The sequence below is a fragment of the Nerophis ophidion genome, linkage group LG10 (assembly GCF_033978795.1).
Source record: "Nerophis ophidion isolate RoL-2023_Sa linkage group LG10, RoL_Noph_v1.0, whole genome shotgun sequence".
Classification (NCBI taxonomy): Eukaryota; Metazoa; Chordata; class Actinopteri; order Syngnathiformes; family Syngnathidae; genus Nerophis; species Nerophis ophidion.
In genome coordinates this window covers 10833275-10859022 of record NC_084620.1, presented here as the reverse complement: position 1 = coordinate 10859022, position 25748 = coordinate 10833275, and the positions used below count along the sequence as shown (strand labels likewise).

Sequence of the window (25748 nt, the reverse complement as noted above, 5' to 3'; positions counted from 1 at the left end):
AATATTTTACCCCAGGGGGCGTGGCTACAGGACAGCGTTGCCAAATGGGAGTTATTTGCATATATGTTATAGAATATTACATTATGTTTTCACTGATAATACTGTTAGTAAACGATCCATTAAAAAACTAAATAGTATGTGATGCATTACATGAGACATGTAAGTGTCAAAGAGCAAAAATTTTTATCTTTTTTGCTCAAAGGCTGCTCACAGCCCTGTATTTGGTGCTATTACATCCAACTGATTTCACAATTTGGAACTTTAACATTTTTCCTTAGCTTCATTTAGATCGACGGAGATGACAAAAATTGATGTGAAACACGACACTCATCTGACTTTTCACTTGTGATCCGAAAGAAGCTTGCTGATCAACAGGGTTTAGCGTTTGACTGTCGAAGGATGCAACAGTTGACACGTGACGTTTACTTATTGAGGGGACTCCGTATCACTCCTTGTGTTTTATAATACTTCGACTTGCTTTAAAGTATTAATTTCAGTGAGTGGATCAATGATGCCATCTTGACCTTTTCTTCAGTAAACCCAGCCACCAACTCCAGTCAGACAACTCCATCCAAAGCGCCGTTATCCAGAGTAGCGGTGAGTGAGCCTCGTACACATTAAGCGTATTAACATTTCCCTTAATTGTATACATTTTAACTCACCTTCTTCATCTTGCATGCAGCTTTTTATTTATGTTCACTCACAACAAACATGATTTCCCACTTTCTTCTTCTTCTGGATTAGGCTACCTCTACTTCTTCAGAACTGCTGCAGTCCCTGCCTGGGCCGTGTGTCACACAGGTGGTGTTTTCTGGCTCTACGTCCACAATCCTAACAAACATGTCTGCCTCTTTTGCCTTTACTAACCGTGATTGCTTTGTTGTGTCGGCGGAACAAATGGTCAAAGAGGAAATTACGTCAGAAAAGAAAGGGGGGGGTAAAAAGCACTAGCAGGAATTTAATGCACAATGAATGCACTTTTTTATTCACCAGACTATTTTGTTGCATCTGTTCCTAAAACGTCACAGTTTCAAGTGCACATTCAATCTCTTTATTAACAAGAGGCAACACAGTCCGATGAAAAGATTCAAAAGAGCTCTGCCTTTAAAAAACAAAAAAACAAAAAAAAAAAACACGTACTCCGCACACTGGGCCCCATTCAGCAACCGTTAATAACACATTTTGTACTTAGGCCAATTTACAAAGTTTTTAAGAAGATTTTTGTATTCACTAAGGTTTTCTTAGCTGGGATTTGTTCGGAGGTAAGAACAAAATCTACAAGCGCTCCGGAGCACTCTTAGGGTGGCCTATTTATGCTTAAATGTGACAAGTTCCCTTACTTCTATTGTATAATGTTAAATTAATATCATAGCTAGATAGATAAAGATGTATTTAGATAGATAGATAGATAGATAGATAGATAGATAGACATATAGCAAAACAAGCAATATATATCCATCCATTTCCTACCGCGTATTCCCTTTGGGGTCGCGGGGGGCGCTGGTGTCTATTTCAGCTACAATCGGGCGGAAACCGGTGTACACCCTGGATAAGTCGCCACCTCATCGCAGGGCCAACACAGATAGACAACATTCACACTCACATTCACACACTAGGGCCAATTTAGTGTTGCCAATCAACCTATCCCCAGGTGCATGTCTTTGGAAGTGGGAGGAAGCCGGAGTACCCGGAGAGAACCCACGCAGTCACGGGGAGGACATGCAAACTCCACACAGCAAGATCCTGCGGATAAGGAATATGTAAGAAATGCTTCATAAATAAGAGAGAACAACAGAGAGAAGCCTGAGAACTTTTTTCTGTAGGTTTAGTGGCAGGAAGTTACAGTTGTGCTCTAAAGGATGAGCTGGTGTGGTGTTAGCGGTCATATGCTCTTTCGAATGAGGAATATTTAAGAAATGCTTCATAAGGTGTATGAAAACAGTGCAAAGTTTGAAAATGTAAACAGAGAGAAACCTGAGAGGAACTATTTTCTGTAGGTTTAGTGGCAGGAAGTTACAGCTGAGCTCTGAAGGGTGAGCTGGTGTGTCGTTATAGTGGTCTTGCCTCGCATCATTTTTAGACCACATTGGTCTGACTGCAGTCCCTTTTTTTTTTAAATCACATAAAGTGCCATGCTGTCCAGGTGACTTGGTCTATTTTTATCCACAATTTCTTCATTTTGAACGACCAGAACAACAAGATAGCGCAACCAAACATGATAGTTGACACTGATTGGCTGTTGGTGTGTCCCTCCCACTGATCAGCCATCACTTCCTGCCCTGCCTTTTGGTCGTGCAACCAACCTTGCTTGGCAACTTGCGCTTTCTTCTGACACGAAATAAAAAGCAATATATAAACATTTCAAAATACAGACACACACACACACACACACAATCATGAATTACTGGGCGTTAATTTAGTGATTGGTGACTCTTTAAAAGACTCAAGTTACACAATGGCAAAGCTTTTGCTGCTACTGCAAGATGCCGCAGATTGTGCCCTGGGGACGGAGCGCATATTTCACGACCAAGTAGACCTATTTGCCCGAAGTGACGAATATTTATTTGAACGCTTTAAGCTACCGAGAGCAGTCCCCCCTTTCTTAAACTTACGTTTTGACATTATGCAGGATAATCCAAATTTCTCTTCTGTAATCTGTTTGTGTTTTCTCCGTAGGTTTGATGTTTGGCTTTTCCGCCGGATTTGAGCCGTTATATGGGGAATCAAGGGCGTTTACCTATGCAAATTACAGAATTAAGGGTGTTTACATATGAATTTGGGGGAAATAAGGGCATGTTTATATGCAAATTATGATTTACATGCACACACTAACCATTTGGAATCCAGCAACTTAAGAACAGCAGGTGGGAACAATTTGGGCGTATAAGAACACGTCATGAATTTGAAAGGACTGCTCTTAGGAAATCACTTAGGAAGAAAGACACAAGGAAAAGTTAGGAACTTATTGCTGAATGGGACCCACTGCTCTTATATTGAATATCTCTCAATTGCATATGCCAGATATTTGATTTTTTTTTTCTTTTTAAGCAATGTGTAAATTACTTTCCCTATTAATTAATTACATTTATTTAAGACCTTTTTCGTTAGTCATTCAATTACTGTTTTTTGGTCAATTAAGAAGTAACTATAATTAGACTTAGACAAACTTTATTGATCCACAAGGGAATTTGTTCCACACAGTAGCTCAGCTACAAAGGATGGGAAGGGTTACGATGGAGAGGATAATGCACACAAGGGCACAAAAAGAGGGCAAAAACAAAAGGTAAAAAGTAGACTTACAAATGTACCATAGTAGCAGTATAAAATATAACATATATGTAATAGTTACATATTATATATACAATATGTAATATATACTGATTTATTATACTATACAGTAATATATTTTTGTATAACATATCCCAATTACCATAATATTACAATATTACAGTATATGTAACAGCTACAGATAAAGTAATTTTCAAAACACTGCTAATATCTTAAAAAAAAAAAAAAAAAAATACATCCTGCGAGACACATTGTGGTCATATACTTTCTCCCATTGCAGTCCCAGCAGCCTTTAGAAGACTTAGACGCCCAGCTGAGAAGAGCTTTAAGTCCTGAGACAGTTCCTGGCACACAGTCACAGGTACACACACAGACACACGTGTTTTGTACATTTTGGGACATTGCTATTTTGTTTTCTCCATGTTTACATCAGGCTCCTCTCGGTGCCAATCTTCTGGCGGCACAAGCAGGTATGTTCGTCTAAAGTGATGGCTAATGTTTTCTGTTGTTTAATAGCTGTCTGAATTGTACTGTTTAGTTCCTTTCTCCTCAGAGGAAGACTTCACCTCATCTCCTGCTGCTCCTTCAGGTGGAATCCAACTTGGCAGATTCCAGGTTTGTTCTTCTTGACGAAAAATAATCCATCTTTCGTCCTGCATCTTATTTGCCCATCTTTCCTCCCTTCCAAAGGTGTCGTTAGCCACGGAGGGGCCTCCAAACCAGCGCACAGAAATCTTCTCTTCTTCCACGTCTTCCTCCTCCTCCACCTCCTCCTCCTCCTCTAATCTCTCCAGCCCAGAGAACACGTTGCACAAAGGTTCTTCCACCCCTCTGAGAGCAGTAGGAGACGTTGTGGACGGACTCCCTCAGAGAACGCTGGAAGGAAACCAACACTCCACCCCCATTACCTCCCCATGCGCCTCACCCAAGTTTACAACCAGCATTGGACGCTTCCAGGTAGAACTGTTTAACCCTTAAGAGGTGCTTTGAATATTCAACTTACTCAGTCATGACAACTTCATCAAATATTGTGGTCTCTAAAAAACTAAACATTTACCACTCCACTTCAGCTTAAAGATAGTATAAAACCATTCAAGGCAGTTAATAATAAATGGGTTACTGTTTTTCATACCTACCTCCATTTGGCCAATTTCACTTGATCAAACCTTTTCTAACATTCCACATTACAAAATAATAAAAGTATATATGATTCCTGCTAATATCGTATCGGATCACTATTTGTATTGGCTTATACACACAGCTCCAATAAAGCTTTTGTATCGGAAGTGAAAAAGGCCACACTACCACTTATTAACCAGCTTACAAATTTCCAGGATGTTTTATTATTTTTTTAAAGCACTAATATTGCTGTATGCTTTAAATTGAAAAAAGCGCTATTTGGTGGAGAAGAAAAATATACATAAACAGAATGTAAAGCCACTATTTCAAATTGAAATGTCGACATAAATCATTGCATTAGTTTGTTATGACAAATGTGTTGTCAAAACTTGATTTTTGATGATTTTTCGGTGATGTTTTTGGTGGATAGGAAAAAATGGGACGCTTTGTGTAGCTTGGCCATTTCAGGATAATATTACAAACATTAATTATTTCTATTAAGTGAAATGAGCCTTAGGTGTTTATAAATAAAAGAAAATGTCTTCTAAGGCTTCATTTTGGACATGAACACTGCAGGTCACGTCCAACTCTGAGGCTAAAGTTGGTCGATTCTCCGTCAGTCGGACCGCAGAGTCCAAGCAGAGCCCTCCTCCCGCTCCCCAGGCTTCTAACGGGCCCACCTGTCCTGGAAGTCCAGACATGGCCCTCAAAGCTACCCTGCCCATTGTGAGCAACTCCTTCAACAACAACAACTCCTACATGAGCAGCGACAACGACTCAGATTTGGAGGACGAAGACTTGAACTGGGAGGTCAACTGCCTCCGAGAGAAGTGAGGCGTCCTTTTGTCTCCCGTCAATAATGATCTCTCCCACTTCCTGTTCAAGCTAACTCTTCCTTTGTATTCCACCAGACACTTGCAGGAGATTCAAGCTCTTCACTCACGCCAGAAGGAAGAAATTGACTGTTTGTTCAGCAGGCTGGGCAAGGTACAACATTACAGACATGTGCTTTTGAGGGTTCTCTCACGCTACTCCTGCTGCCCAAAAACATACCAGACTAACAACCGACTTTAAATTGTGTGAATGTACGTTTATACAGTGGGGCAAACAAGTTTTTAGTCAGCCACCGATTGTGCAAATTCTCCCACCTAAAATGATGAAAGAGGTCTGTAATTTTCATCATAGGTACACTTCAACTGTGAGAAATAGAATGTGAAAAAAAATCCAGGAATTCACATTGTAGGAATTTTAAAGAATTTATTTGTAAATTATGGTGGAAAATAAGTATTTGGTCAACCATTCAAAGCTCTCACTGATGGAAGGAGGTTTTGGCTCAAAATCTCACGATACATGGCCCCATTCATTCTTTCCTTAACACGGATCAATCGTCCTGTCCCCTTAGCAGAAAAACAGCCCCAAAGCATGATGTTTCCACCCCCATGCTTTACAGTAGATATGGTGTTCTTGGGATGCAACTCAGTATTCTTCTTCCTCCAAACATGACGAGTTGACCTTATACCAAAAAGTTCTATTTTGGTTTCATCTGACCACATGACATTCTCCCAATCCTCTGCTGTATCATCCATGTGTCCATTTTGGTATAAACTCAACTCGTCGTGTTTGGAGGAAGAAGAATACTGAGTTGCATCCCAAGAACACCACACCTACTGTGAAGCATGGGGGTAGAAACATCATGTTTTGGGGCTGTTTTTCTGCTGAGGGGACAGGACGATTGATCCGTGTTAAGGAAAGAATGAACGGGGGCCATGTATCGTGAGATTTTGAGCCAAAACCTCCTTCCATCAGTGAGAACTTTGAATGGTTGACCTTCTCAGTGGCCTAGTGGTTAGAGTGTCCGCCTTGAGATCGGTAGGTTGTGGGTTCAAACCCCAGCCGAGTCATACCAAAGACTATAAAAATGGGACCCATTACATCCCTGCTTGACACTCAGCATTAAGGGTTGGAATCGGGGGTTGAATCACCATTAATGATTCCCGGGCGTGGCCACCACTGATGCTCACTGCTCCCCTTACCTGCCAGGGGGTGTTCAAGGGTGATGGGTCAAATGCAGAGAATAATTTCGCCACACTTTGTGTGTGTGTGTGTGACAATCATTGGTACTTTAACTTTAACTTAAATACTTATTTTCCACCATAATTTACAAAGAAATTATTTAAAATTCCTACAGTATGAATTCCTGGATTTTTTTTTCACATTCTGTCTTTCACAGTTGAAGTGTACCTATGATGAAAATTACAGACCTCTGTCATTATTTTAAGTGGGAGAACTTGCACAATCGGTGGCTGACTAAATACTTTTTGCCCCACTGTATGTGTCCCGATGGAGGGCTGACCAATGGAGTGTGTACTCCGCTAGGATAGACTCCAAATGACGGGTTGACCTGAATGAGGACAAGTGGTGTAAAAAATGGAAAGATGGATAATCTAGACTGAAGCAAAAGCTCCATCTTTGTGGTGTAGGTTCCTCCAGCTGCCCTTCTCCCTCCTGTCATCGCCTCGGCAGCCAGGAGGAGACGACCCACCAAGAGCAAATCCAGCAAATCGTCCAGAAGCAGCTGCTCCTCGCACACTAGCAAAAGTCCACCTCAGTCAGGTGGGTTCCCTCATATTCATCTCATAACTATTTTCATCTGTTAGCAGTGAGGAATGATTAAGTTGATTTTAAACATGCTTGACAAAGTCATCTTGAAGAACATCACATGTTTACAACTTGCACTGTTTGACGTACCTCAGAAGTTATGGATAATTTGTTTACTTCCTTTGCTAAACAACAAAATAATAACAAGTTAATTCAGAATAAATGATACCAGACACTATAGTATGCCTTACATAGTGATAAAGTATTTCAGAATCAATCAATCAATCAATGTTTACTTATATAGCCCTAAATCACTAGTGTCTCAAAGGGCTGCACAAACCACAACACAAACCACTACGACATCCTCAGTAGAATAAATTAAATAAATTATTAAATAATAATACAATTAATTTATACAGAATAAATAATATCAGTCACTGTTATAGTCACTAAAAGAATAATGAAATAGTTTGGGATAAACAATATCATACAGTGTGCTATTAATTAATTAATTAATAAATCGATTATTCGGAAAAATGTATATCTTGACAGTGAGATATTGATTAAATGATAATACAATAAATGATTTCAGGATAAAATATATCAGACATTATGATATTGATTAAATAATAATACAATTAATTAATTTGAGATAAATTATATCAGATACAGTGATATACACTAAATAATAATAATACAATAAATCAATTCAGGATAAATTATATCAGAGGGTGTAATATTCATTAGATAATATTACAAAAAACATGTTCAGGATAAATGACATCCAACACTGAGATTCATTAAATAATAAAATGAATTGATTAAAGATCAATTGTATCTGACAGTGTAATGTTCATTGGGGCGGTATAGCTTGGTTTGTAGAGTGGCCGCAGCAGCAACTTGAGGGTTCCAGGTTCGATCCCCGCTTCTGCCGTCCTAGTCACTGCCGTTGTGTCCTTGGGCAAGACACTTTACCCACCTGCTTCCAGTGCCACCCACACTGGTTTAAAAATGTAACTTAAATATTGGGTTCCACAATGGAAAGCGCTTTGAGTAACTAGAGAAAAGCTCTATATAAATATACTTCACTTCACTTCACTTCACATTGAATAATAATACAATCAAATAATTCAGGTGAAATTATATTAGACACTATAATATTAATTAGATTAAAACAATAATTTAATATTAATAATTAATAATACAATTAATTAATTCAGGATTTTTTTTTCAGACAGTGATATTTATTTAAGGGTTTTTTCTTAATTAAAGAATACATTATTCAATTCAGCCCTGCGGTGAGGTGGCAACTTGTCCAGGGTGTACACTACCTTCCCCCCGATTGTAGCTGAGATAGGCACCAGCGACCTCAAAGGGAATAAGCGGTAGAAAATGGATGGATGGATGGATGGATTATTCAATTCAGAATAGATAATATTATACTGTGCGGTATTCATTAAGGGTTTTATTTGCCAAGGTGCTTAAGTGAAAAGAGCTGCACAACTGCGCAGATTCTGTCTTTGCAGCATTCTCTCGACTTAAGTCTGTCACTGCATTCATTCAAGATGCACAGTCTGTGTGCAGTAACACTTAAATGTGGCCGTTTCCTGTCATATCTGACCTTCCTTATATTCTCCTATGATTTAAGTCCTTTTGTTCTTACAAGCCTTTGAAGCTACAATCAGTTCTGCGACCCCGGATGGTGAAACATTTTATTGCGCTTGGCGTTTGGATGCAGTGTACACCACATGTAATAAAAATATATGAAAATAAACTTCCAGAAATCTATTCTGATTGTTTCAATGGAGACACCTACAAACATCCATTGTTATGTTTCATTGCTTTTAATGACATTCACAAGTGTTGGTAAAAACTTAAATGTTCCATTATTTTTCACACAGCCAAAAAAAGGCATCAGAGCAAAGTAGTGATGAACCTGCGTTCATTCACCACTTAAGCACTTTTTTCTAACTTACGTGAAGTGGATGTGGATGCAGGCTCGATGGGAAAATACGGATACGTGCGTAAATTAAAGGGGAACTGCACTTTTTTTTTTTTACCCATCCTTCATAATCATTTTGAGAGACAAGAAGACAATAATATTTTAGTTTTTTTGGCTTTTTAACATGTAAAAATTGGCTCTTACTAAATGGCTACCAGTGCATGGTAACAATCAATTATACCTCTAAATCACTTTAAAAATGCCTTAAAAAAACTGTCAACAATACTTTATGTTCTGTAACCTGTATAATAACCAAGCTGTAGTGGCATTGTTATTATAAGAGTGAACATTAAGGAACTATTTTTGTATCGTAGTAACACATTAGCGTGCTTCAGTTTTAGCCGTGAAAGCTAACTACGGCAAAAGATAAACTAGCTTCTACAACAACACAAAACACGTTTGAGTTTGTAATGCACAACACTGCTATAGAACACCAATCTGTACTGACTGAAAAACATGAACAATCATATTACAGTGTCTGTAAAGTATTGGCCCACATTTCATGTTTTGTTTGTACACAGAAAGCCAGACAGCCTATGTACTGTCGTAATAACACGCATGACGTGCTGCGTGTATCATGATCAATATTAAAGTGACTCACTCCATAGACAGTTATCTGTTTGGGTCAAGCTGGCTGGGGAGGCCACACCCCCTCCAGCTCCATGCAGACCTGAATGGGGAAAGCCTGTTTTCACGTCCGCTTTCCTGTTATATAAACAGCTTGCCTGACCAATCACGTTACGATATCTACGGATTTTAATAAAAAAACTGCACACACGAGGAGACGAAGCAGAAGAACGAGGAAGTTACAGCCAGGGCGACGCCGTCTGTAATAGAGTGATTCTATGTTGTCTGTTGCCATCTCCTGGTGAATGTTGGCTATAGCGTTATGGGGTTGCTTTTTGATTGGCCAACGATTTACGTGGTGTTGCGCACCTGACGGCAAGTGAGGGAGTCTGTTCTGATTCCTGAAGCCCATGTATTTGATAGGTGCCGTATGAAATTTAACAATTTTTTTTTTATTTATATAATAAAATAAACATATGTAGCTAGAATTCACTGAAAGTCAAATATTTCATACATATATATATATCTATATATATATATCTATATAGATATCTATATAGATATCTATATATATAGATATCTATATAGATATTAGATTAGATTAGATAGTACTTTATTTATTCCGTCAGGAGAGTTCCTTCAGGAAAATTACAATTTTCAGCACAATCCCATTCAAGATCAGACAAACATTACAGGGAGACAGAACAGGATCGCTGACGGGTCTGCCGGCTTCCAGCGCACCTTACAAAAAAGATGACATACAGGTAAACAAGGGGGGGGGGGGGGGGGGGGGATGGGAGAAAAGAATAGAAGATTAAAATAAATTTAAAAAAATAAAATAAAATAAAAAAATAATATATCTATATAGATATATATATATATATAGATATATATATGTATCTGTGTGGAGTTTGCATGTTCTCCCCGTGAATGCGTGGGTTCCCTCTGGGTACTCCAGCTTCCTCCCACTTCCAAAGACATGCACCTGGGAATAGGTTGATTGGCAACACTAAATTGGCCCTAGTGTGTGAATGTGAGTGTGAACGTTGTCTATCTATCTGTGTTGGCCCTGCGATAAGGTGGCAACTTGTCCAGGGTGTACCCCGCCTTCCGCCCGATTGTAGCTGAGATAGGCGCCAGCGACCCCAAAAGGGAATAAGCGGTAGAAATGGATGGATGGATATATATGAAATACTCGAGTTGATGAATTGGCTGTAAATATACTCCTCCCCTCTTAACCACGCCCCCGCCCCAACCACGCCTCTGCCCGCCCCCGACCATGCCCCCACCTCCCACCCCCCACTTTTCGAAATCAGAGGTCTCAAGGTTGGGAAGTCAGGTTAGCAGCAGCATATTTAGCTTCAAATGTATAAGGTTTTGAATCCTCATTTGTCCAAAAATAGTACGTAGTTTTCTTTGTCTGTTACCAAGTCTGCCATGATTAAAAAACACACTCAGATTTGATTGAGGACGTAGGAACACACAGGTTGCCAGAAGTCAGACGTGCGCTGCAATGGAAACTATTGTTATGAACATGTCTGTTACTACATTAAATACAGATTTGCATTGTGTATATAAAACGTTGCTGGAGGCGTTTAAGTTGTTTCAGAGGGCTTTGGAGGCTACAACAATGACTCCTATTAGCATCATCGTTCAAGCATTTTTTATCTTTAAAATCGTAGAAAAAAGACGTGTGTGTTCTTGTCTCTCATAATAGATGTAATCGATAGGCAAAATTAAAAAAAAAAAAGTGCAGTTCACCTTTAAAGCTTGTAAAAAAATGCCGAAGTGCCAACGGGAAAATAGGACCCTTTTCTTTTCTTAGTTTATTTCGAATATGGCATACCTACAACATTATACATCAGGCAATTTCATCATTTCACAATACACAATACATCATGTCAGAAAAGGAGTAGGAAGAAGCAAAGCTTATCTAATCCTACCCCTTTCCCACACCAGAGCGCCCACAAATACTGTACATTCATTTACTGACCTTCTTTACAGCAAAATAGCAAAATGACATCCGTGAATGAGTTTCACAAGAGTTTTGTAATATGTACTTAATTAGTTCAGTCATTATTAACATACTGAGATGAAGAATATCTAATTTTTAATAAGGTTGAAAGTATTTCTCATAATTCTTCTTCTTTGTACTTTGTAAGCACTATTAATTTGAACAACCTCTTAAACTGGATTATATCAGTACAATGTTTAACTTCTTTACTTAATCCATTCCATAATTTAATTCCACATACTGATATGCTAAAAGTTTTAAGTGTTGTACGTGCATACACATGTTTTAAATTAGATTTTCCTCTAAGGTTATATTTCTCCTCTTTAGTTGAGAAGAATTGCTGTGCATTCTTTGGTAGCAGGTTATAATTTGCTTTGTACATTACTTTAGCCGTTTGCAAATTTACCAAATCACCAAACTTTAATATTTTTGACTCAATAAATAAAGGGTTTGTATGTTCTCTATATCCAACATTATGTATTATTCTAATTGATCTTTTTTGTAACATAGTTAACGAATGTAGCGCACATTTGTAGTTGTTTCCCCATATTTCTGCACAATAACTCAGATATGGTAACACCCTTAATAATGAAGGAATTCATCAAGGATATTAGACACATTAATTAATAGTTCATTGATTATTTCAAAATAAATTATATCAGATAAATAAAGGTATATTACATAAACTGTCTTCTATCAGTTTGAGAAGTTTCACTGTGTGTATTGATATGCCAAACGTGTTGACTGTTGTGTGTGCATAGAGATGTTTGAAATGGACTTTACAAACATTTAATGTACGTTGTGTGTGTTTACATGTCTGCTTGGTTACACGTGTGTGTGTTTGGGTTTGGGTGCTGCTGCAGCCTCAGCGCTTCAACCTTTCTGACAGCTTTCCCCGTGTGTTTCCTGTCTTTACATGTTGTGTGCGTGTGTGTGCTTGTGTGTTTGTGTGTCACCTCCCTCCTGCTCCTTCTTGCCTCTTGCTGGCATTTTGCTGTTTCCAGGCAGCACTTTATCGTCCCAAAGCTCCCAGCTAGCTCACCTCGCGCCAGACGGGTTATCAAGCGATGTCGGCGGCGCCCATCGGCTCCAACCTCTCCAATCCAGCGAGAAGCTGTGTTCTGCATACACCAGCGAGGCGGCTCTCTGTGCGCCGAGCTTGTGTGCTCCCACCCCAGGTATCGTCACGGCAACAACAACAACAACAAAAGCCACATCATGGTGTCCCGGCATGCGAGTGTTCTCACACGTCCTCACCTCCTTCCTGTCTGTGTGTGTGGTAACTTACATTCTTCTGTCTTTTGCTCCATCTTTGTGTTGCACTCTCCACCCTTTTCTTCCCATCCCCTACTCAGGCTGTGTAAAGTTCAGCTGGGGGTCGGAGCGTTTGGCCTTCAAACCTGGCGGCAGGAGGACGCGCTTTCTGAGTACGCCCTGCTTGGCTCTTTGTGTGTAAACGCTTTATTTCTTTGCTCTTCAACCTTTCCATGTCTTCTGTCCTCTTTTTTTTGTATCTTTAATACTCCTACAAGCATTAGTCTCCTCAGGATGCCAGCAGTGTCCTGCAGAAATATTTGCATTTCTATACGGTTTGTTACTGTAGAGCAGGGGTGTCAAACGTACGGCCCGCAGGCCGGATCAGGTCCACGACCAGGTTTTATCCGGCCTGCGGGATAAGTTTGCGAAGTATAAAAATGAGCTGAAATTTTTTTAAATTAAAGAAACTGCTGTTCTAAATGTGTCCACTAGATGTCACAATAGCAATTATTTTTATCTTTTTAGATTACCGTATTTCCTTAAATTGCCGCGGGGGCGCTAATTAATTTAAAACCTCTTCTCACACCGGCGCTTACCAAAGGCATGCGGTAAAAGTAAGCATGCGCTAATTATTTTAAAACCTCTTCTCACTCCGGCACTTACCAAAGGCATGCAGTAAAAATTTGAGTGTGATGTAAGCTTGGACCTTAAATCCTACTGAATAGCTCTCAATCTTCTTCCCTTTAAGCGATTTCAAATTACCGGTATTGAATTCAGCCTCCTCCATTTTGAAAATGATGACAGGGGAAGTGTCACTCGTGACGTCACGAGTTTGACCAGGCGGTAATACTAAGCATGCGCTAATTATTTTGCGAAGCGAGTTTGACCCGGCAGTAATTCAAGGCAGGCGCATAATATATGCCCTGCGGCAATTCAAGGAAATACGGTATGCTACATATGTCAAACAAATAAACCACGTGTTAGTGCACCAGTAGAGGAAAATTAGCAAACTATATAAATAACATCCTGTAATTTGATTTTGATATTATTTTTTTATCTTGATGGATTGAAAATGAACACCACTGAGTTGACTGATGAACATTATCACATAATTTATTCAGAAAGTATAAATAACGACAAATAAAAATAGAATACTATTAACCGCAACATGTAAGTGTAAAAAAATAAAAAAACATCTTCATCATGATTTGGACATTTTCAGAAGGTGCTTGTATCATTTTTAAACAAAGAAAACAATCTGAAGTTGTTTTTATTTTTAAGTTATCATGCTAGGATGATTTTTCTCCATGTGGCCCCTGATCTAAAATGAATTTGATAACCCTGCTATAGACCATTACTTAAAATAGCAGCTTAAGCAGATCCTTCTGTTGCCCCCTGCATGACACCATGGTTATAACATTTCCCTTTTAAACCAAGAGATTTTTGTCCACATATTAGTGTTTACTTTAGTGTAGGTTATTTTTAGTTGGGGAGTATACATATATGGGCCTGTAACTAAAACGTGTGATATAAAAACTGCAATACAAACAGTATGTTGAGAGCCTCCGAAAAGTCTTTACTTCAAAACACTGTAAAAATGAACACACATAAATAAAGTATGTCAAAAAAACTTACATGAAATGCTAAATAACTTTTCTGTGACATTCCAACACAAAATAAATGCAAGGGAACACATTTGCTAGCTCGATGCTAATTTACATTGGATATGCGATAGACATAGTAGTGATTAGCATTAGTTACTTTACATGGCAATTTCAACACTTCCTAATTTGACGATTAAACTACAACTCAGATGCATGTTACAATCAAACAGTAGTAGAGTAATACACTTACAGTATAAACACTTTGTAGGACTAGGGATGTAGCGATTAACGGTATTGATAACAACAGTAAAACTCATCCTAAATTAAACTAGAATCATTCTATTACTTATTAATGTGCATTTCTGAAAATATTATGTACACATATATTTTGATGTCTATAGTATTACTAATTTTAACTGTCTCTCTCAATCCTCTTATTCCACTTTTTCTTTTTTCTTCTTCTACTTCTTCTTCTGATCCAAGCAGGGAAGATGGTGAAAAAAGTTTGTCCCTGCAACCAACTTTGTAGTAATTATCTCTTTTTTGTCCTTCCATCATCCTTCATTTCACTCTCACCCTCTTGTACCCTGCACTGCATTAATTATTACTACTACTACTATTATGACTCCCACAGCTACTACAACTATGATTACTACTACGACTACCATTTTAACTTCCACTATGACTACTACTACTACGACTATGATTATTTCTACAATGAGGACTGCTACGATTATCACTGCCACTACGACTACAACTACTACTATAACTGTTACCAGAACTTCAACTGCTATTACTTCTACTACAGTGAGGACTACTACTAAAATTATAAGTCCCACTACGACTACGACTAGAACTACTACTATTACTGTTACCAGAACTACAACTGCAATTACTTCTACTACAACGATGACTACTACTTAGATTAGATTTCTTTATTTGTAAGTTTGGCTCGCAGTGAGAGACATTCTTATAATAAATAAATACAAAATAAATAAATAAACAGTAAAATAGCTACAGAAATTGTCATCATTCTCCCCATGCTGCCCCATTAAGTGCATTTACTAGTACTTAGTGGTATTTATATTACCAGAACTACTTCAGCTATGACTATTACTAGAACTAAGACATCTATGACTATTATTACTGCAGCGATGAACAGTCACTACGACTACTACTATTACTGTTACCAGAATTACCACGGCTATGGCTACTACTACAACGATGAATACTGCGACTGTGATTACTACTAGTATGACTACTACTTCTACCCTTACCCAAACTACTTCAGCTATGACTACTACCAGAACTACGACATCTATGACTATTGCAATTATAACTTCTACTATAAAGACTATTACAACAACGACTATGACTACTACTACTACAACAATGACTACTACTATTATGACAACCACTAGGACTACTACTACTACTACTACTACAACAATGACTACTACTATTATAACTACTATAATTATAACTATTACTATTATGACTACTATGACTATAACTTCCACTATGACTACTACTACTACTATTACTACAACTGCTGATTACGGCTACTACTACGACAACGATGACTGAAATGACTATAATTTCAACTACTACAAAAACAACTATGACTACTACTATTATAACATTCATTACTGCGACTACTATTACAACAATGACTACGACTATAATTACTACAACTACAATTATGGCTTTTAATACTACAACTATGACTACTACGATTTATAACTTCCTATTCTACTACTATTACTACAACTGCTACGACTACTACTACAACAATGACTGATATGACTATAATTACAACTACTACAACTACTATGACTACTACTATTATAACATTCATTACTATGACTACTATTACAACAATGACTATGACTATAATTACTACAACTACAACTATGGCTATTAATACAACAACTGACTACTACGATTATAACTTCTTCCTCTACTACTATTACTACAACTGCTAAGACTATGGCTACTACTACAACGATGACTGATATTACTATGATTACAACTACTACAACAACAACTATGACTACTACTATTATAACATTCATTACTACGACTACTATTACAACAATGACTACGACTATAATTACTACAACTACAACTATGGCTTTTAATACTACAACTATGACTACTACGATTATAACTTCCTATTCCACTACTATTACTACAACTGCTACGACTATGACTACTACTACAACGATGACTGATATGACTATAATTACAACTACTACAACAACTATGACTACTACTATTATAACATTCATTACTATGACTACTATTACAACAATGACTATGACTATAAGTACTACAACTACAACTATGGCTAATAATACTCCAACTATGACTACTACGATTATAACTTCCTATTCTACTACTATTACAACAACTGCTACAACTATGGCTACTACTACAACGATGACAAATATTACTATGATTACAACTACTACAACAACGACTATGACTACTACTATCATAACATTCACGACTACTATTACAACAAATACTATGACTATAATTACTACAACTATGGCTATTAATACTACAACTATGACTACTACAATTATAACTTCCTATTCTACTACTATTACTACCTGCTACGACTATGGCTACTACTACAACGATGACTGATATGACTATAATTACAACTACTACAACAACTATGACTACTACTATTATAACATTCATTACTATGACTACTATTACAAAAATGACTACGACTATAATTACTACAACTACAACTATGGCTATTAATACAACAACTGACTACTACGATTATAACTTCTTCCTCTACTACTACTATTACTACCTGCTACGACTATGGCTACTACTTCAACGATGACTGATATGACTATGATTACAACTACTACAACAACTATGACTACTACTATTATAACATTCATTACTATGACTACTATTACAAAAATGACTACGACTATAATTACTACAACTAAAACTATGACTTTTAATACTACAACTATGACTACTACGATTATAACTTCCTATTCCACTACTATTACTACAACTGCTATGACTATGACTACTACTACAACGATGACTGATATGACTATAATTACAACTACTACAACAACTATGACTCCTACTATTATAACATTCATTACTACGACTACTATTACAACAATGACTATTACTATAATTACTACAACTACAACTATGGCTTTTAATACTACAACTATGACTACTACGATTATAACTTCCTATTCTACTACTATTACTACAACTGCTACGACTATTACTACTACTACAATGATGACTGATATTACTATGATTACAACTACTACAACAACTATGTCTACTACTATTATAACTTTCACTACTGCGACTACGGCTACTACTACAACAATGACCATGATTACTACAACTACAACTATGACTACTACGATTATAAGTTCCTCTATTACTACAACTACTACGACTATGGCTACTACTACAACGATGACTGCTATGACTATGATTTCAACTACTACAACAACAACTATGACTACTACTATTATAACTTTCACTACTATGACTACTACTACAACTATGACTAAGATTACTACAACTACAACAACCATAGCTATTAATACTACAACTATGACAACTACGATTATAACTACGAATACCACTACTAAAACTATTACTACAACTACTACGACTATGGCTACTACTACAACGATGACTGCTATGACTATGATTACAACTACTACAACAACAACTATGACTACTACTATTATAACTTTCACTACTATGACTACTACTACAACTATGACTAAGATTACTACAACTACAACAACCATAGCTATTAATACTACAACTATGACAACTACGATTATAACTACGAATACCACTACTAAAACTATTACTAAAAGTACTACGACTATGATTACTACTACAACGACTACGAGTAGTACAACTCTTCCTCCTCTGAGACATTGTCTATCTTTGTGCAGTACAAGAACAAGAATGACATAAACACAGGCATGCCTCTTGTGAGCTAAAACACAGCAACTAGTAGACACCTCAGCATCTGTTGTCATGGAAACCACCATTTCGTCATTAAAATAATCCCTCATTGAAATGATTGGATGTGTCCTCGCAGGGACCAACAGCACCAACACAGTAAGCGGTCAGAGTCCTGGCGGCTCTCAGATTGTCAACATGTCCGCCCCCCACCGGCGGAGAGGAACCTTCACAGATGACCTCCATAAGCTGGTGGACAACTGGGCCAGAGACACCATCAACCTATCACAGGTCATACTTGTTTTGAACCCAGAAGGGAAAAGAGCTGTTTAGTGTTGATAGTAATGTTTATTCATTTTTATTTAACGCTTTTCTTATAGGGTAAGAAAAGCACCAAGCAACTGCAGCAGGTGCCAGCGCAGGGACACAACTACGAGGTAACACCCCAAACACACATTTGATATCATATTACTAAGCTTTATTGTGTTCCTTGGCACATCTCCTGGCGTTCACTACTACACAGAAACCAGCAGAGGGCGCCATCTAGATTGTAGTACAGGGGTCACCAACCTTTTTGGAACCAAGAGCTACTTCTTGGGTACTGATTAATGCGAAGGGCTACCAGTTTGATACACACTTAAATAAATTGCCAAAAATAGCCAATTTGCTCAATTTACCTTTAACTCTATGTTATTATTAATAATTAATTATATTTATCTTTGTGGAAACACTGATCATCTTAATGATTTCTCACAATAAATATATATATTTTGATGCTATTTTTTAATAGGTTAAAATCCAATCTGCACTTTGTTAGAATATATAACAAATTGAACCAAAATTGAACCCTTTTTGGTTCAAAAGGGACGGCGTGGCGCAGTGGCAGAGTGGCCGTGCGCAACCCGAGGGTCCCTGGTTCAAATCCCACCTAGAACCAACCTCGTCACGTCCGTTGTGTCCTGAGCAAGACACTTCACCCTTGCTCCTGATGGGTGCTGGTTGGCGCCTTGCATGGCAGCTCCTTCCATCAGTGTGTGAATGGGTAAATGTGGAAGTAGTGTCAAAGCGCTTTGAGTACCTTGAAGGTAGAAAAGCGCTATACAAGTACAACCCATTTATCATTTATTTATTTATAAATTGGACCAAGCTATATTTCTAACAAAGACAAATCATTATTTCTTCTAGATTTTCCAGAACCAAAATTTTAAAAGAAATTCAAAAGACTTTGAAATAAGATTTAAATTTGATTCTACAGATTTTTTAGATTTGCCAGAATATTTTTGGGGAATTTTAATTATAATAAATCTGAAGAAATATTCCACAAATATTATTCGTCGAAAAAACAGAAGCTAAAATGAAGAATTAAATTAAAATTGATTTATTATTCTTTACAATAATAACATTTTTTTTGCTTGAACATTAATTTAAATTGTCAGGAAAGAAGAGGAAGGAATTTAAAAGGTAAAAAGGTATATGTGTTTAAAAATCCTAAAATCATTTTTGAGGTTGTATTTTTTCTCTAAAATTGTTTTTCTGAAAGTTATAAGAAGAAAAGTAAAAAATAAATGAATTTATTTAAACAAGTGAAGACCAAGTATTTCAAATATTTTCTTGGATTTTCAAGTTCTATTTGAGTTTTGTCTCTCTTAGAATTAAAAATGTCGAGCAAAGCGAGACCAGCTTGCTAGTAAATAAATAAGATTAAAAAAATAGAGGCAGCTCACTGGTAAGTGCTGCTTTTTGAGCTATTTTTAGAACAGGCCAGCGGGCGACTCATCTGGTCCTTACGCGTTGGTGACCCCTGTTGTAGTCCATCTAGTGTGGGGTTCAAATCAAAACCGTGAACACGATTAATAGGTTTGGTGCAGGTATTGCGGATTGAATACGAGTAATCTTGATTTGAATACTATTTAACCATCTAATTACCATATAAATATAAAAAAAGGCCATTCAATAGATAAAGAAGTCATGAAATATATAATATATATTTGGTCATGGCTTAAATAACTGAAATTCAATGTGTTATAGTAAAGTAAATGTTATAAAGTTAAAGTACCAATGATTGTCACACACACACTAGATGTGGCAAAATTATTCTCTGCGTTTGAGCCATCACCCTTGATCACCTCCTGGGGGGTGAGGGGAGCAGTGGGCAGGAGAGGGAAGCATTTATGGTGATTTAACCCCCAATTCCAACCCTTAATGTTGAGTGCAGGGAGGTAATGGGTCCCTCCATTTTCCATTTTCTACCGCTTATTCCCTTTCGGGGTCACGGGGGGCGCTGGCGCCTATCTCAGCTACAATCGGGCAGAAGGCGGGGTACACCCTGGACAAGTCGCCACCTCATCGCAGGGCCAACACAGATAGACAGACAACATTCACACTCACATTCACACACTAGGGCCAATTTAGTGTCGCCAATCAACCTATCCCCAGGTGCATGTCTTTGGTAATGGGTCCCATTTTTATAAATTTTGATTTTGACTTGGCCGGGATTTGAACTCTCGACCTACCGATCTCCGGGCGGACACTCTAACCACTAGGCCACTGAGTAGGCTAAAATACATACATATGGGGTACATTGTTGTGATTTTGTATCGAGCAATTCAGGTAAAACATATACTATTGATGTTCAGAAGTGATGTTTTAGTATTAAGCAACATTTTATTCATTTTTTAACCCTGTACTGTATATTTTATTTGTTTTATGCGCGTTTCCATCTTTTATTTGTTATCGTTTACTTATTTTACTCTTGGTAGTTGCTTTGGTAGGTAACTGCTGTTTTTAAATTGTTATTAAAATAGAGTTGGATTGGCTTTGAAATAAATAAAAACTAGGAAAATGATATTCCTGCCATCCATTTCCTACCACTTGTGTCTCTCGGTGCGGGTGCTGGAGCCTAGCCCAGCTGCATTCTGGCAGAAGACGGCGTACACACTTTAAATAACTTAAAAGGTCATGATAGAATAAAAGAATGGAATAGAATATACTTTATTGTCATTATATTTGCATATAACGAGATTAAAGACTCCAACTTAAGGTGCGGTTGTGGGAACAAATATGGGGTAAAATAAATAACACAAGAGGTAATGAAGGAAAAACTAACCATTGGAATAAACAGACTACTATCCAATAAAAATAACAAGCAATCCTGTACACAGTAGAAATACAAAATACTATACAATATACAGAACAAGACAAGAGTAGCGAAGTAATAAATAACAATCAGTGTCGGACGTTTTGTACATGATAGGGACGGCGTGGCGCAGTGGGAGAGTGGCCGTGCGCAACCCGAGCGTCCCTGGTTCAATTCCCACCTAGTACCACCCTCGTCACGTCCGTTGTGTCCTGAGCAAGACACTTCACCCTTGCTCCTGATGGGTGCTGGTTGGCGCCTTGCATGGCAGCTCCCTCCATCAGTGTGTGAATGTGTGTGTGAATGGGTAAATGTGGAAGTAGTGTCAAAGCGCTTTGAGTACCTTGAAGGTAGAAAAGCGCTATACAAGTACAACCCATTTATCATTTATTTATTTATATATATGTATACTAATGAATCAGTCGTAATGTATTTTTTATTATTAATTTAGTTGTGTGTTTCAACATAGTTAAATGTTTTTTTGTAATATACATGCACCTGGGGATAGGTTGATTGGCAACACTAAATTGGCCCTAGTGTGTGAATGTGAGTGTGAATGTTGTCTGTCTATCCGTGTTGGCCCTGCGATGAGGTGGCGACTTGTCCAGGGTGTACCCCGCCTTCCGCCCGATTGTAGCTGAGATAGGCGCCAGCGCCCCCCGCGACCCCGAAAGGGAATAAGCGGTATAAAATGGATGGATGGATGTTTTGTTTAAATTATAGACTTGTTATTTCGTAATTGGATTTATTCAGGTACTAAAATAGTTTCACATATCAATTCAATAATGGGCTCCTTGTATTCAAACAAGCATGAAATAAAATGCTGTAAATCATTTAAAATGCCGTTAAATAATCAGACATGTCATGAAATATTTATATCAATCAAAGGTACTTAAAAATTCATAATAATACAATACACTTTAATCAAGTTATTCTAGTCCTTTTTTTGAATTATTGCTGTAATTTCTTATTAAAATGAATTTTTAATTGTGTAGAGTTGTTTGGTCCAATTGATAATGAAAAGAAACAATAAATCATGTGGAGAAAATCAATCAGACTAATCAATCATCTCTGCCGGCGATCCAGTCGACCAGCCTGGGCAGGAAGGGCTCTGCACCGAGTCAGCTGACCGCTGGCTCCGCCCACCCCTCATCCAACCCGACGACCAACCCCACATCCACTACCTCTTTGGCTGCCGGGGAGAGCGCACCGTGCCAAGCCCCCACCTCTCCCGCCGCCCCCCACTTCATCCCCTACGCGCCCGCCCCCTCCTACACGGCTCAGTGGTCTGGACCCGCCCACAGGCTCTCTGCTCCTCTCGTCGGGGCTCCCCTGCTGGTCAGCACCTCGCAGACGCTCGGGCCTCAGCCCGCCTCCACCGGGGCTCACGCGTTCGCCATGAGCGGCACTCTGCAGAAGTCGGTCAGCAGCCCGGGGGGACCGAACATGAGGACCACGTAGGCTTTGACCTTTTCCCTGACCGGGCTGGATATGAGGAGGAGGAGAGTTAGGAGTGCGAGTGACGCATCTTACCTTTTCTGCTGTCTTTGTGTGAATATCCTGTTTGCCAAAAAGGCCAAAGAGTGAAACACATCTTCACCTTTCCAGATTTAAACGCGACAAAGTGCAATGTGTGTTTGGACTTTAGGAGGCGCAGCGAGGTCAGATTTTGGGTTTTCTGGCGTAAATAGAAGTACTTGATGCAGACAGAAGGTCAACCAGGAGGAGGCCCCTTCCTGCGCACAAAGCAATAACATCATAATGAACATGAATGTCCAAAAAGTGGCCTTTTCGTAACAACTCATACTTTCTATCCTTTTTTTTTTTTATCAAGCTTATTGAGAGACAAACAACACTGTGATTATTGTGGACGACAACAAGAAGATAGGCCTTAATGGACTACAAACTAATGCTAGCTATTACAGTATTCTTACATAGAAGACACTTTAATGATTGCTCTGTTAGATGAATGTGAATGTACAAAGTTTTCACTTTCTAGTGCCTTGCTTACTTCCGCATCTGCAATTTCCTCCCAGAGCAAAAACACTGGAGAAGCACACGAGGACCACCAGAGATTTAGATCGTTAACTTACTTCTGTACTGTGATGCCTTTTATTTTTATACTTTCACCCACTTGTGCTGCGTACTGTGAAAACTTCTGTTAGCATTAGCTCACATTCTCATAAACTCACTTTTTTTTTTTTTCTAAAAAGTGTTCAAATCCTGCAAACCCCTCTCAAAAATACATTCACCAGTGTTCGATATTCAAGCACGGAATTGTTGACGGTTGACAAGTTTTATGTTGTTTTATCTGCTGTTTTATTGAACTCTGGTTTCTTCTCTCTTTGACACAAAACGCACGTGAAGTCTCATCAGCAGCCTTTATCGCTTCATGTGTTGCACTAAGTAGTGTTCAGAGCTTCATAACAAATAAATACATTTGTTACTTTATTTGTAAAAAATGATAATTAATGAATAAAAGTTTGTTTCAATGAATTGCTGGAAGTTGATTTCTAGAACTTTTTGGGTTGTTTTTTTTCCCCTTGTGCGCCATTTTTTGGAGGGGCGCCATTGATTGATTGATTGATTGATACTTTGAACTGAACTCTCACGGCTGTGTTGGAGCCACTATGGATTGAACTTTCACAGTATCATGTTAGACCCGCTCGACATCCATTGCTTTCGGTCCCCTAGAAGTGGGGGCGGGGGGGAGCCCACATTTGAGGTCCTCTCCAAGGTTTCTCATAGTCATCATTGTCACTGGCGTCCCACTGGGTGTGAATTCTCTCTGCCCACTGGGTGTGAGTTTTCCTTGCCCTTATGTGGGTTCTTCCGAGGATGTCGTAGTCGTAATGGTTCGTACAGTCCTTTGAGACATTTGTGATCTAGGGCTATATAAATAAACATTGATTGATTGATGAAACTTTTATTAGTAGATTGCACAGTTCAGTACATATTCCATACAATTGACCACTAAATGGTAACACCCGAATAAGTTTTTCTACTTGTTTAAGTCGGGGTCCACGTTAATCAATTCATGGTAAATTGCAGAATGTAAAAATACAAAAAAAAATGTTGATAACAATATAAAATACGTAAATAAAAATGTATGTATAATGCACACAGTTTGCATTATAAATATCAAATAAATACATGTTAGTTTATTTGTAAAGAATGAAAATTCATGAATAAAAGTTGTTTCAATGAATTGCTGGAAGTTGATTTTTAAAACTTTTAGGTTGTTTTTTTAGAGGGGCCGTTCTTTAGAGGGGGGGGGGCATAATTGAAGAATGTTAAAAAAACAAAACAATTTTGATAACAATATACGTAAATACAAGTTTGTATAATGCACACTCTGTTGGAACGGTTTCTGAGCTTCACATCAAATAAATACATTTGTGATTTTATTTGTAAAAAATGAAAATCCATCCATCTTCTTCCGCTTATCAGAGGTCGGGTCGCGGGGGCAGCAGCCCAAGCAGGGAAGCCCAGACTTCTCTCTCCCCAACCACTTCGTTCAGCTCTTCCTGGGGGATCCCGGGGCGTTCCAAGGCTAGCCGGGAGACACTATTCCCAACGTGTCCTGGGTCTTCCCCGTGGCCTCCTACTGGTCAGACGTGCTCTAAACACCTCCCTAGGGAGGCGTTCGGGTGGCATCCTGACCAGATGCCCGAACCACCTCATCTAGCTCCTCTCGATGTGGAAGAGAAGCGGCTTTACTTTAAACTCCCGGATGACCGAGCTTCTCACCCTATCTCTAAGGGAGAGCCCCGCCACACGGCTGAGGAAACTCATTTTGGCCGCTTGTACCCGTGATCTTGTCCTTTCAGTCATGACCCAAAGCTCATGACCTTAGGTGAGGATGGGAACGTAGATCGACCGGTAAATTGAGATCTTTGCCTTCCGGCTCAGCTTCGTCTTCACCACGACGGATCGGTACAACGTCCGCATTACTGAAGACGCCGCACCGATCCACACTTCCCTCACTCATGAACAAGACTCCTAGGTACTTGAACTCCTCCACTTGGGGCAGGGTCTCCTCCCCAACCCGGAGATGGCACTCCACCCTTTTCCTGGAGAGAACCATGGACTCGGAGGTGCTGATAAATCCATGAATATAAATTGTTTCAATGAATTGCTGGAAGTAGATTTAGAAAATTTTGGGTTGTTTTTTTC

At 38.5% G+C, this 25748-nt stretch overlaps 1 protein-coding gene across 21 annotated transcripts in view; it reads left to right on the top strand.

Annotated features, from left to right (window-relative positions):
* wnk1b (WNK lysine deficient protein kinase 1b) overlaps window positions 1-24068 on the top strand; it is a 137711-nt gene extending 113643 nt beyond the window's left edge. For 11 of the 21 annotated variants that reach the window (XM_061912282.1, XM_061912281.1, XM_061912288.1 and 8 more), the window contains 15 exons: window positions 536-597; window positions 745-801; window positions 3569-3649; window positions 3722-3758; window positions 3827-3903; window positions 3979-4245; window positions 4984-5237; window positions 5319-5394; window positions 6888-7020; window positions 12593-12766; window positions 12944-13036; window positions 14936-14977; window positions 18576-18727; window positions 18817-18873; window positions 22659-24068. In XM_061912282.1, coding sequence (XP_061768266.1) covers window positions 536-597; window positions 745-801; window positions 3569-3649; window positions 3722-3758; window positions 3827-3903; window positions 3979-4245; window positions 4984-5237; window positions 5319-5394; window positions 6888-7020; window positions 12593-12766; window positions 12944-13036; window positions 14936-14977; window positions 18576-18727; window positions 18817-18873; window positions 22659-23033 — 1937 coding nt within the window. In that variant the 3' untranslated portion in view covers window positions 23034-24068. Of the gene's footprint in view, window positions 1-535; window positions 598-744; window positions 802-3568; window positions 3650-3721; window positions 3759-3826; window positions 3904-3978; window positions 4246-4983; window positions 5238-5318; window positions 5395-6887; window positions 7021-12451; window positions 12767-12943; window positions 13037-14932; window positions 14978-18575; window positions 18728-18816; window positions 18874-22658 lie in introns of those variants that run through there. The other 10 variants (XM_061912283.1, XM_061912285.1, XM_061912284.1 and 7 more) reach the window with 10 other exon arrangements.
* The last annotated feature ends 1680 nt before the right edge of the window (window positions 24069-25748 follow it).